The sequence below is a fragment of the Telmatherina bonti genome, assembly GCF_933228915.1.
Source record: "Telmatherina bonti genome assembly, chromosome: 14".
In the NCBI taxonomy this organism is placed as follows: domain Eukaryota; kingdom Metazoa; phylum Chordata; class Actinopteri; order Atheriniformes; family Telmatherinidae; genus Telmatherina; species Telmatherina bonti.
The window spans coordinates 41127677-41140103 of NC_136612.1; the positions used below are offsets into that span (position 1 = coordinate 41127677).

General features: G+C 54.6%; 1 protein-coding gene across 3 annotated transcripts in view; it reads left to right on the plus strand.

Moving 5' to 3' along the window:
* Positions 1-586: 586 nt before the first annotated feature.
* Positions 587-12427, plus strand: part of kpnb1 (karyopherin (importin) beta 1) — a gene marked incomplete at its 3' end in the record, with an annotated part of 16840 nt that continues 4999 nt past the window's right edge. For 2 of the 3 annotated variants that reach the window (XM_079252540.1, XM_079252539.1), the window contains exons 1-18: positions 587-891; positions 1698-1756; positions 3286-3468; positions 3536-3736; positions 3816-3968; positions 4051-4110; positions 4199-4288; positions 4508-4618; positions 6632-6733; positions 6804-7028; positions 7100-7291; positions 7414-7544; positions 7609-7756; positions 7823-7894; positions 9886-10030; positions 10107-10189; positions 10265-10372; positions 10446-10589. In XM_079252540.1, the coding sequence (XP_079108666.1) occupies positions 852-891; positions 1698-1756; positions 3286-3468; positions 3536-3736; positions 3816-3968; positions 4051-4110; positions 4199-4288; positions 4508-4618; positions 6632-6733; positions 6804-7028; positions 7100-7291; positions 7414-7544; positions 7609-7756; positions 7823-7894; positions 9886-10030; positions 10107-10189; positions 10265-10372; positions 10446-10589 (2247 nt within the window). In that variant the 5' untranslated portion in view covers positions 587-851. Of the gene's footprint in view, positions 892-1697; positions 1757-2369; positions 2514-3285; positions 3469-3535; positions 3737-3815; positions 3969-4050; positions 4111-4198; positions 4289-4507; positions 4619-6631; positions 6734-6803; positions 7029-7099; positions 7292-7413; positions 7545-7608; positions 7757-7822; positions 7895-9885; positions 10031-10106; positions 10190-10264; positions 10373-10445; positions 10590-12427 lie in introns of those variants that run through there. The other variant, XM_079252541.1, reaches the window with a different exon arrangement.

Below are 12427 nucleotides of genomic sequence, written 5' to 3' on the forward strand. Positions count from 1 at the left end.
TGAAACTGAACAAAACTCAAATACGTCTTTAGGTGATTAAAAAAAATGGCGCCGCTTATATGTCTGATTTGTATTCATCACTAACACTGCAGAAAGCCCAGAAAACCAGACACAGCATCATAGAGCCGCTTAATGGCGTGACCTTTCACACTCTATGTTCGTCCTCAGCTCAGTTTTTTTTTTTAAAACTAAGAGTAAAAATGATTGACAATATTTGTTTTTCAGCTGAACTTTAGATATCCTTATGGGTGGGGGCATCATGCTAACCAGGAGGCCACATCGATAACATGTTCATCGTCCTTTTCGTGTTTGTAGTTTGGAAACATTGACTACCTTATATTTCCTACGAATTTTTCCACATAAAATAGTCATGTTTCTACCAATGATTTTGATGGCCATTTAGTTTATTTTAATTTATTTTGCAGTAAATCAACACAGTAAAGTGAATGGATGAACCTGACGTCATCTACTATCATGACGTCCCATGTGAACGATCTTCTTCCGGACTGACCGGAAACGTCTTTACGCTCCTGAACGCAGCACGTCGTCGTGCGTCAGTACGTGATATCCCTCCGCGTGGGAGAAACGCGCGGTCCTTTCCCTCCCAACAACCCATGATGCAAACGGGCGGTGGTGGAAGTGTCAGACTATTACACAGCTCCACTGCGAAGAGTTTCCACGCCATCTGAGTGACACACACCGAGCGAGCACCGGGGATCTCGCGCTTCCTCTGTCGCGCACAGAACCCGCCCTGTGGCCGGCACCGACTGGATTCTGCGGAAGAAATATAATCCGCTGTGGGCGCCGCGCGGCAACCGAACGTGAACCTGAGAGCGGCAGCCGGGTGCAGAATGGAGCTCATCACTATTCTGGAAAAAACAGTCTCTCCTGGTGAGCCCTGGTTTCTCTCAGCGCATGCATGCCTTGTTTAGGTTCTAGAGCAGTCAGTCTGTTTTTTTTTATTTTACCGTGGAGCTGGTGCGGAAGGTTAGTCGGAGGGAGGAGTGAAATGCCTCGCTAGCTAGTAGCTAGCTCCTGATGCTAAGGCGGCTAAAGGCCTGGCGCAGCTGCTGACTCCGCAATCTGGCTGTTGAATCTCCTGCTGGATGGTGTGAGAAGATGCTCTGCCCAGCCTGCTTGTCTCTGCCATACCCAGTCATGATGAACCTGCTCCATAGTTGCCAATGCTGGCTGAAACAACTGCTAGTTGGCGCTCGACCCTGCCCATGCCCGGTGTAGCCGCTCCGCTAGCGGGTTAGCCGCTTCCTCTCCGGCTCAGGCTGCCAAACAGCCGCTGTGAGGAGAGAGTCCTCTAGGTGTTCGGCGATGCGAGCTGAAAATCATTCGCTGGACTTTGTTTTGATTTCCTTGTGTTTTCTGTCGGTTTTCTGAACTTTATTGCTGTCCAGAAACGTGCAGCTGCTGCTAGCATGCTAGCCCGGGTCGTGTTAGCATGCATGCTGAGAACTAGCTAACACGCGTGTTGTAGCCGTGGCGTGTTTTTCCACTGACGGCTTGCATGGAGCGTGGAATTGTCACCAGCTGTGATCACCCCCACGTGTCTTCAGGATCTGCGTGTTTGTGCCCTGCACCTGAAGTGATTTTAGCTTCCAGATGTCAGCAGGGATATCCGGCTAATCAGCTGCTAGCTCCTACCCTTGCTAGCAGAGAAACTAACAGCTCTCCTCTCTCCTCAGATCGGAATGAATTGGAGGCGGCACAGAAGTTCCTGGAGCAGGCGGCGATAGAGAACCTGGTTAGTATGGAGCTGCCGGAGGGGAGGGCGGGTGGGCTGCAGCTGGAGAAGAGCTGCCGCCGGCTTGGCTTAATCACCCCTCTCTTTTCATTACTTGGTTCACCTGATCAGGCTCACCTCACCTGGTTCACATCACCAGGGTGGGCCCCGAGTTGGGCTGGACTCTAGGATTCGGTCCCTGGGACTCATTGGGAGGGCAGGCGGCGCTGCCGTACCGTGGCAGGAGAAACGCTGTTCATCCACTAGGGGGCAGTGCTGGGTTCAGAGTCCTGACACGGTGTGCCAGCAGTAACGCACCACTGTAAACCCTACAAAAAACACCAGAAGAAGAAAAACAAATTCATGTTTTTGTTTTTATTCATCAGCTGCTTCCTGCTCCTCCTCTTCTTCTCTGGTTTGTTCCTGTCTGGTTGTGTCAGCTGTAGACCCCGACCCCGCCCCCCGGTTGGGTCAGCTGTAGACCCCGACCCCGCCCCCCGGTTGGGTCAGCTGTAGACCCCGCCCCTGGTGAGCCAAGGCGTCCGAGGAGCTCGCTAAAAGGCCTTAGCAGGCTCGGGCTGCAGGATTAATGATATTTTGATCGTGATTTTGGTGACCATGATTAACTAAACCTCATCGTCTACGATAGTGTCAATCAGAACTCAGCTCTGCTGCAGCGTCTCTGACCGATCAGGTTCTCCACCAGCAGTCTGGCGGCCACATGGGGGCGTGGTTCATTAAGCTGCCGAAAGCGCGCACACCTTTCACCAGCAGCCAGGTAAGTATCATTGGATTGGTTGGACATGTGAGGTGGGCATGCTTAACATGGAAAAGCATGAAGCAGAGTTGCTGCTTCCGCATTTTACCTGTTGAAGGTAAAACTGATTGTTTCCATTAAACAGCCGATCGAGGTGGTAAAATACCAACATTTTTACAACATGTGGCGTTAAAATATACCAATCCTGCCGTGCTGCGCGACCCGGCCTGGAGCCGTTGCGGCGAGGTGTTGGGCGTCTCAGAGGACGTCTCCATGCTAGTAGCTTCTGCTCTCCGTAGTCATCCGTTTCCTGCTGAGGACTTCCTGCAGCCTGTGTGTTACGTAGCGGGTCCCGGCACTTTACACGTGTTTTACATGTTGTTTACGTGGTTTTTTACTTAAGCTTTATGTAAAGACTCATTAAAAAAACAAACCTTTAGGTTTTCTGCTTCAGTGATCCTGATTCTGGACCTGGATGGGTTCTGGTCCTGGTCTCTGACTGGGCCTTTACTTTTTCAACATGGTTTTTAACCGTGTGGAGTTCTGGATCTGCAGATCTATTCAATTCAATTCAACTTTATTTATGTAACGTCAAATCACGGCAATGCCATCTCAAGACGCTTTACAGACAGAGGGGAAAACATAATGAAGGCCAATTCATAACAGCCTATATAAGGAAACCAACAGATTGAGTTGAGTCCAACTCAATCTCCCATCCTGAGCAAGATCTGAGACCGGCGGACATCTCGCCACTGATTCCGGCCCCTTCTCCCGTCTTTCTCCTGTCCTGCAGCCCACCTTCCTGGTAGAGTTGTCCAAAGTGTTGGCCAACCCGGGGAACACGCAGGTGGCTCGTGTGGCCGCGGGTCTCCAGGTGAAGAACTCTTTGACCTCCAAAGACCCCGACGTCAAGACGCAGTACCAACAGAGATGGCTGGCCATCGACGGCAGCGCTCGTCGCGAAATCAAGAACTACGTAAGTGTTGTGGTGTCCTCCACGTCCACTGGACGCCCCTCCGCCTGACGTTTTCCCCTTCCGGCAGGTTCTACAGACTCTGGGCACAGAAACGTACCGGCCCAGCTCGGCCTCTCAGTGCGTCGCCGGGATCGCCTGTGCCGAGATCCCCGTCAACCAGTGGCCGGAGCTCATCCCCCAGCTGGTGGCCAACGTCACAGACCCCTCCAGTACGGAGCACATGAAGGAGTCTACGCTGGAGGCCATCGGCTACATCTGCCAGGACATCGTGAGTCAGACTGTGGTCCTGATCCTCGCCATCAGACGGTGGAGTTTGGCGCTAGCTGACGGTTTCTCCCCCGGTTCAGGACCCGGAGCAGCTGCAGGAGAACGCCAACCAGATCCTGACGGCCATCATCCAGGGCATGAGGAAAGAGGAGCCGAGCAACAACGTGAAGCTGGCCGCAACCAACGCCCTGCTCAACTCGCTGGAGTTCACCAAAGCCAACTTCGACAAGGAGGTACGGAGACGGGCTGCAGTGGTTCTGATCCAAACCTCCCCACTGCTTGTCCAACCTGTGAATGAATCTGCTGTCCTTTCAGACGGAGAGACACTTCATCATGCAGGTGGTTTGTGAAGCCACACAATGTCCTGACACCAGGGTGAGTACACCACCAGAACCGCTCCCGTCCAGGTGACCCGAGCGGTTCTGATCCGTAACCTCCCGCTCTGCCTCTGTGCTGCTTGCAGGTGCGCGTGGCAGCCTTGCAGAACCTGGTGAAGATCATGTCTCTGTATTATCAGTACATGGAGACGTACATGGGACCTGCTCTGTTCGCGGTAAGAAACAGCAGCTCTGTTCACACTGGCAGAAACCAGCTTCCTTCCAGTCACACCAGTTGGACTCCAATGTTTCCATGGCTGTGTTTTGCTTCCCATTTGACGAATCGGGAACAGTTTTTGTTCATCATCTTGATCTTGACATCACATGACCCTCAGATTTCGCCTCTGGATATGTCGCTCACGTGAGCGTGTGGCGTGTTTTCTTTGTGTGGTCAGATCACCATCGAGGCGATGAAGAGCGACATTGACGAGGTGGCTTTGCAGGGCATCGAGTTCTGGTCAAACGTCTGTGACGAGGAGATGGACCTGGCCATCGAGGCCTCGGAGGTTGGTTTGTCCACACACTACTTCACGTATTTACATGTGTTTCATGTTTACGCGTAAACACATCTTTTACGTCGGGTTATCCGGGCGTTTGCCTGGGTTGTCTGGGCGTTTGCCTGGGTTATCTGGGCGTTTGCCTGGGTTATCTGGGCGTTTGCCTGGGTTGTCTGGGCGTTTGCCTGGGTTATCTGGGCGTTTGCCTGGGTTATCTGGGCGTTTGCCTGGGTTATCTGGGCGTTTGCCTGGGTTATCTGGGCGTTTGCCTGGGTTATCCGGGCGTTTGCCTGGGTTATCTGGGCGTTTGCCTGGGTTATCTGGGCGTTTGCCTGGGTTATCCGGGCGTTTGCCTGGGTTATCTGGGCGTTTGCCTGGGTTATCTGGGCGTTTGCCTGGGTTATCTGGGCGTTTGCCTGGGTTGTCTGGGCGTTTGCCTGGGTTATCTGGGCGTTTGCCTGGGTTATCTGGGCGTTTGCCTGGGTTATCCGGGCGTTTGCCTGGGTTATCTGGGCGTTTGCCTGGGTTATCTGGGCGTTTGCCTGGGTTATCCGGGCGTTTGCCTGGGTTATCTGGGCGTTTGCCTGGGTTATCCGGGCGTTTGCCTGGGTTATCTGGGCGTTTGCCTGGGTTATCCGGGCGTTTGCCTGGGTTATCCGGGCGTTTGCCTGGGTTATCCGGGCGTTTGCCTGGGTTGTCTGGGCGTTTGCCTGGGTTGTCTGGGCGTTTGCCTGGGTTGTCTGGGCGTTTGCCTGGGTTATCTGGGCGTTTGCCTGGGTTGTCTGGGCGTTTGCCTGGGTTATCTGGGCGTTTGCCTGGGTTATCCGGGCGTTTGCCTGGGTTATCTGGGCGTTTGCCTGGGTTATCTGGGCGTTTGCCTGGGTTGTCCGGGCGTTTGCCTGGGTTATCCGGGCGTTTGCCTGGATTATCCGGGCGTTTGCCTGGGTTATCTGGGCGTTTGCCTGGGTTGTCTGGGCGTTTGCCTGGGTTATCTGGGCGTTTGCCTGGGTTGTCTGGGCGTTTGCCTGGGTTATCTGGGCGTTTGCCTGGGTTGTCTGGGCGTTTGCCTGGGTTATCTGGGCGTTTGCCTGGGTTATCTGGGCGTTTGCCTGGGTTATCTGGGCGTTTGCCTGGGTTGTCTGGGCGTTTGCCTGGGTTGTCTGGGCGTTTGCCTGGGTTATCTGGGCGTTTGCCTGGGTTATCTGGGCGTTTGCCTGGGTTATCTGGGCGTTTGCCTGGGTTATCCGGGCGTTTGCCTGGATTATCCGGGCGTTTGCCTGGGTTATCTGGGCGTTTGCCTGGGTTATCTGGGCGTTTGCCTGGGTTGTCTGGGCGTTTGCCTGGGTTATCTGGGCGTTTGCCTGGGTTATCTGGGCGTTTGCCTGGGTTATCCGGGCGTTTGCCTGGGTTATCTGGGCGTTTGCCTGGGTTATCTGGGCGTTTGCCTGGGTTATCTGGGCGTTTGCCTGGGTTATCCGGGCGTTTGCCTGGGTTATCCGGGCGTTTGCCTGGGTTGTCTGGGCGTTTGCCTGGGTTGTCTGGGCGTTTGCCTGGGTTGTCTGGGCGTTTGCCTGGGTTATCTGGGCGTTTGCCTGGGTTGTCTGGGCGTTTGCCTGGGTTATCTGGGCGTTTGCCTGGGTTATCTGGGCGTTTGCCTGGGTTGTCCGGGCGTTTGCCTGGGTTGTCCGGGCGTTTGCCTGGGTTGTCCGGGCGTTTGCCTGGGTTGTCTGGGCGTTTGCCTGGGTTGTCCGGGCGTTTGCCTGGGTTGTCCGGGCGTTTGCCTGGGTTATCTGGGCGTTTGCCTGGGTTGTCTGGGCGTTTGCCTGGGTTGTCTGGGCGTTTGCCTGGGTTGTCTGGGCGTTTGCCTGGGTTGTCCGGGCGTTTGCCTGGGTTATCTGGGCGTTTGCCTGGGTTGTCTGGGCGTTTGCCTGGGTTATCCGGGCGTTTGCCTGGGTTATCCGGGCGTTTGATTGTGTTTTCCATGTGTTTATGTGGGTTCAGCGACATCTCTTCTTGTTCCAGGCATCGGAGCAGGGCCGCCCCCCTGAGCACACCAGTAAATTCTACGCTAAAGGAGCGCTGCAGTACCTGGTGCCCATCCTGACCCAGACCCTGACCAAGCAGGTACGGACGCAGCCCGCTTTCATCCCTCCAGCAGAGATTCTGGTCATGTGACATGTGTTTGTGTGTGCAGGACGAGAACGACGATGACGACGACTGGAATCCCTGTAAGGCCGCAGGAGTGTGTTTGATGCTGCTGGCGACCTGCTGCGAGGACGACGTCGTCCCCCACGTCCTGCCTTTCATCAAGGAGAACATCAAGCAACCGGACTGGCGCTACCGAGACGCCTCTGTCATGGCCTTCGGCTCCATCCTGGAGGGCCCGGACCTGAACCAGCTCAAGCCTCTGGTCATCCAGGTAACTGCTGAGGTCCACCGCCGCCCTGGCTCTGTCTGCGCTGGCTCTGACCGCCTCACGCCCCCCCACAGGGGATGCCCACCATGATCGAGCTCATGAAGGACCCCAGTGTGGTGGTGAGGGACACCACGGCGTGGACAGTGGGGAGGATCTGCGAGCTGCTGCCGGAAGCCGCCATCAACGAGGTCTACCTGGCACCCCTACTGCAGTGTCTGATCGAGGGCCTGGGGGCGGAGCCAAGGGTGGCGTCCAATGTCTGCTGGGTGAGTTAAAGTCCACATTTCCCCCTCTGCTGCTTGACAGTGAACACATCGGTTGACTGAGCTGCGCCTCTAACCCCTGAGTGGATCATGTGACTGCAGTCGTCCTCATGTCTGTCCGTCAGGCCTTCTCATCTCTAGCCGAGGCGGCGTACGAAGCCACGGACGCCGCCGAGGACCAGGAGGAGCCCAGCACCTACTGCCTGTCCTCGTCCTTCGAGATCATCGTCCAGAAACTCCTGGAGACCACGGACAGGTAAGGTTGTGTGATTTGAGCCGGCGGGTCTCGGACGGCTGATCAGCTGATGTTCGGTCCTCAGACCCGACGGACACCAGAACAACCTGCGCTCCGCCGCCTACGAGGCTCTCATGGAGATCGTCAAGAACAGTGCCAAGGACTGTTACCCTGCGGTCCAGAAGACCACGCTGGTCATCATGGAGCGGCTGCAGCAGGTCCTGCAGATGGAGGTGAGGACAGGTGAAGGGGGGGGTCAGGTGTTTGACATGTTTAATAACATCACTTCCTGTGTTCAGTCCCACATCCAGAGCACCTCAGACAGGATCCAGTTCAACGACCTGCAGTCGCTGCTGTGTGCCACCCTGCAGGTAAGCACACCTCTTCACATGGACACACCTCTTCACATGGACACACCTCTTCACATGGACACACCTCTTCACATGGACACACCTCTTCACCTGGACACACATGGACACACCTCTTCACCTGGACACACCTCTTCACCTGGACACACCTCTTCACCTGGACACACCTCTTCACATGAACACACCTCTTCACCTGGACACACATGGACACACCTCTTCACATGGACACACCTCTTCACATGGACACACCTCTTCACCTGGACACACATGGACACACCTCTTCACCTGGACACACCTCTTCACCTGGACACACCTCTTCACCTGGACACACATGGACACACCTCTTCACCTGGACACACATGGACACACCTCTTCACCTGGACACACCTCTTCACCTGGACACACATGGACACACCTCTTCACATGGACACACCTCTTCACATGGACACACCTCTTCACATGGACACACCTCTTCACATGGACACACCTCTTCACCTGGACACACATGGACACACCTCTTCACATGGACACACCTCTTCACCTGGACACACATGGACACACCTCTTCACCTGGACACACCTCTTCACCTGGACACACATGGACACACCTCTTCACCTGGACACACCTCTTCACCTGGACACACCTCTTCACCTGGACACACCTCTTCACCTGGACACACATGGACACACCTCTTATCCTGGACACACCTCTTATCCTGGACACACCTCTTCACCTGGACACACCTCTTCACCTGGACACACATGGACACACCTCTTCACCTGGACACACATGGACACACCTCTTCACATGGACACACATGGACACACCTCTTCACCTGGACACACATGGACACACCTCTTCACATGGACACACCTCTTCACATGGACACACCTCTTCACATGGACACACATGGACACACCTCTTCACATGGACACACATGGACACACCTCTTCACCTGGACACACATGGACACACCTCTTCACATGGACACACATGGACACACCTCTTCACATGGACACACCTCTTCACATGGACACACATGGACACACCTCTTCACCTGGACACACCTCTTCACCTGGACACACATGGACACACCTCTTCACCTGGACACACCTCTTCACCTGGACACACATGGACACACCTCTTCACATGGACACACCTCTTCACATGGACACACCTCTTCACATGGACACACCTCTTCACCTGCACACACCTGGACACACCTCTTCACATGCACACACCTGGACACACCTCTTCACCTGGACACACCTCTTCACCTGGACACACATGGACACACCTCTTCACATGGACACACCTCTTCACCTGGACACACATGGACACACCTCTTCACATGGACACACCTCTTCACATGGACACACCTCTTCACATGGACACACCTCTTCACCTGGACACACCTCTTCACCTGGACACACATGGACACACCTCTTCACATGGACACACCTCTTCACATGGACACACCTCTTCACATGGACACACCTCTTCACCTGGACACACATGGACACACCTCTTCACCTGGACACACCTCTTCACCTGGACACACCTCTTCACCTGGACACACATGGACACCTCTTCACCTGGACACACCTCTTCACCTGGACACACCTCTTCACCTGGACACACATGGACACACCTCTTCACATGGACACACCTCTTCACCTGGACACACCTCTTCACCTGGACACACCTGGACACACCTCTTCACATGGACACACATGGACACACCTCTTCACATGGACACACATGGACACACCTCTTCACCTGGACACACCTCTTCACCTGGACACACCTCTTCACATGGACACACATGGACACACCTCTTCACATGGACACACATGGACACACCTCTTCACATGGACACACATGGACACACCTCTTCACCTGGACACACCTCTTCACATGCACACACCTGGACACACCTGTCCACGTGCACGCTGCGCTCAGCGCGGTTCTGAGAGCCTGTTGTTCTCCTGCAGAACGTTCTCCGGAAGGTTCAGCACCAGGACGCCCTGCAGATCTCCGACGTGGTGATGGCGTCTCTTCTCAGGATGTTCCAGAGCACGGCTGGCTCCGGCGGCGTGCAGGAGGATGCTCTGATGGCCGTGTCCACGCTGGTCGAAGGTGCGCACCTGCACGGGGTTGGTAGGAAGTTGCCATGGTTACCGCAGCCGCTGACCTTGTTGTGTGATGGTTTCAGTTCTGGGCAGCGACTTCCAGAAGTACATGGATGCCTTCAAGCCGTTCCTGGCTATCGGACTGAAGAACTACGCCGAGTATCAGGTGAGAACATGAAAACTCCCACGGTCAGTGAAGTATCATGCAGTGCAGATGATGATGATGATGATGATGTTCCAGGTGTGTCTGGCCGCAGTGGGTCTGGTATGCGACCTCTGCAGAGCTCTGACGTCCAACATCCTGCCTTACTGTGATGAAATCATGCAGCTGCTGCTGGAGAACCTGGGGGTGAGGAAGAGGAGTTCATTCATGTGGTTTACTCTTCATCACTGGCCTGTCAGTAATCAGCTGATGTGTGCAGAACGAGAACGTCCACCGGTCCGTGAAGCCTCAGATCCTCTCAGCCTTCGGGGACATTGCTCTGGCCATCGGAGGAGAGTTTAAGAAGTACCTGGACATCGTCCTGGACACCCTGCAGCAGGCCTCCCAGGCCCAGGTGGACAAGGTGAGATCCATAAGACCACACCGGGTCCGGTTCAGAGAACCAGCCTCTTCCAGCGCTGACCTGTTGAACTGCTGACCTGAGAGGTTCCTGTCTGGTTCCTGGTGGTTCTGGTTCCTAGTGGGTTCCTGTCTGGTTCTCATGGTTCTGGTTCCTGGTGGTTCTCATGGTTCTGGTTCCTGGTGGTTCTGGTTCCTAGTGGGTTCCTGTCTGGTTCTCATGGTTCTGGTTCCTGGTGGTTCTCATGGTTCTGGTTCCTGGTGGGTTCCTGTCTGGTTCCTGGTGGTTCTCATGGTTCTGGTTCCTAGTAGGTTCCTGTCTGGTTCTCATGGTTCTGGTTCCTGGTGGTTCTCATGGTTCTGGTTCCTGGTGGGTTCCTGTCTGGTTCCTGGTGGTTCTCATGGTTCTGGTTCCTAGTAGGTTCCTGTCTGGTTCTCATGGTTCTGGTTCCTGGTGGTTCTCATGGTTCTGGTTCCTGGTGGGTTCCTGTCTGGGTCTCATGGTTCTAGTTCCTGGTGGTTCTCATGGTTCTGGTTCCTAGTGGGTTCCTGTCTGGTTCTCATGGTTCTGGTTCCTGGTGGGTTCCTGTCTGGGTCTCATGGTTCTAGTTCCTGGTGGTTCTCATGGTTCTGGTTCATAGTGGGTTCCTGTCTGGTTCTCATGGTTCTGGTTCCTGGTGGGTTCCTGTCTGGGTCTCATGGTTCTAGTTCCTGGTGGTTCTCATGGTTCTGGTTCATAGTGGGTTCCTGTCTGGTTCTCATGGTTCTGGTTCCTGGTGGTTCTCATGGTTCTGGTTCCTAGTGGGTTCCAGTCTGGTTCTCATGGTTCTGGTTCCTGGTGGTTCTCATGGTTCTGGTTCCTGGTGGGTTCCTGTCTGGTTCCTGGTGGTTCTCATGGTTCTGGTTCCTAGTGGGTTCCTGTCTGGTTCTCATGGTTCTGGTTCCTGGTGGTTCTCATGGTTCTGGTTCCTGGTGGGTTCCTGTCTGGGTCTCATGGTTCTAGTTCCTGGTGGTTCTCATGGTTCTGGTTCCTAGTGGGTTCCTGTCTGGTTCTCATGGTTCTGGTTCCTGGTGGTTCTCATGGTTCTGGTTCCTGGTGGGTTCCTGTCTGGGTCTCATGGTTCTAGTTCCTGGTGGTTCTCATGGTTCTGGTTCCTGGTGGGTTCCTGTCTGGTTCCTGGTGGTTCTCATGGTTCTGGTTCCTGGTGGTTCTCATGGTTCTGGTTCCTGGTGGGTTCCTGTCTGGTTCTCATGGTTCTGGTTCCTGGTGGGTTCCTGTCTGGGTCTCATGGTTCTAGTTCCTGGTGGTTCTCATGGTTCTGGTTCATAGTGGGTTCCTGTCTGGTTCTCATGGTTCTGGTTCCTAGTGGGTTCCAGTCTGGTTCTCATGGTTCTGGTTCCTGGTGGTTCTCATGGTTCTGGTTCCTGGTGGGTTCCTGTCTGGTTCTCATGGTTCTGGTTCCTGGTGGTTCTCATGGTTCTGGTTCCTGGTGGGTTCCTGTCTGGTTCCTGGTGGGTTCCTGTCTGGTTCTCATGGTTCTGGTTCCTGGTGGGTTCCTGTCTGGTTCCTGGTGGGTTCCTGTCTGGTTCTCATGGTTCTGGTTCCTGGTGGGTTCCTGTCTGGTTCTCATGGTTCTGGTTCCTGGTGGTTCTCATGGTTCTGGTTCCTGGTGGGTTCCTGTCTGGTTCCTGGTGGTTCTCATGGTTCTGGTTCCTGGTGGGTTCCTGTCTGGTTCTCATGGTTCTGGTTCCTGGTGGTTCTCATGGTTCTGGTTCCTGGTGGTTCTCATGGTTCTGGTTCCTGGTGGTTCTCATGGTTCTGGTTCCTGGTGGGTTCCTGTC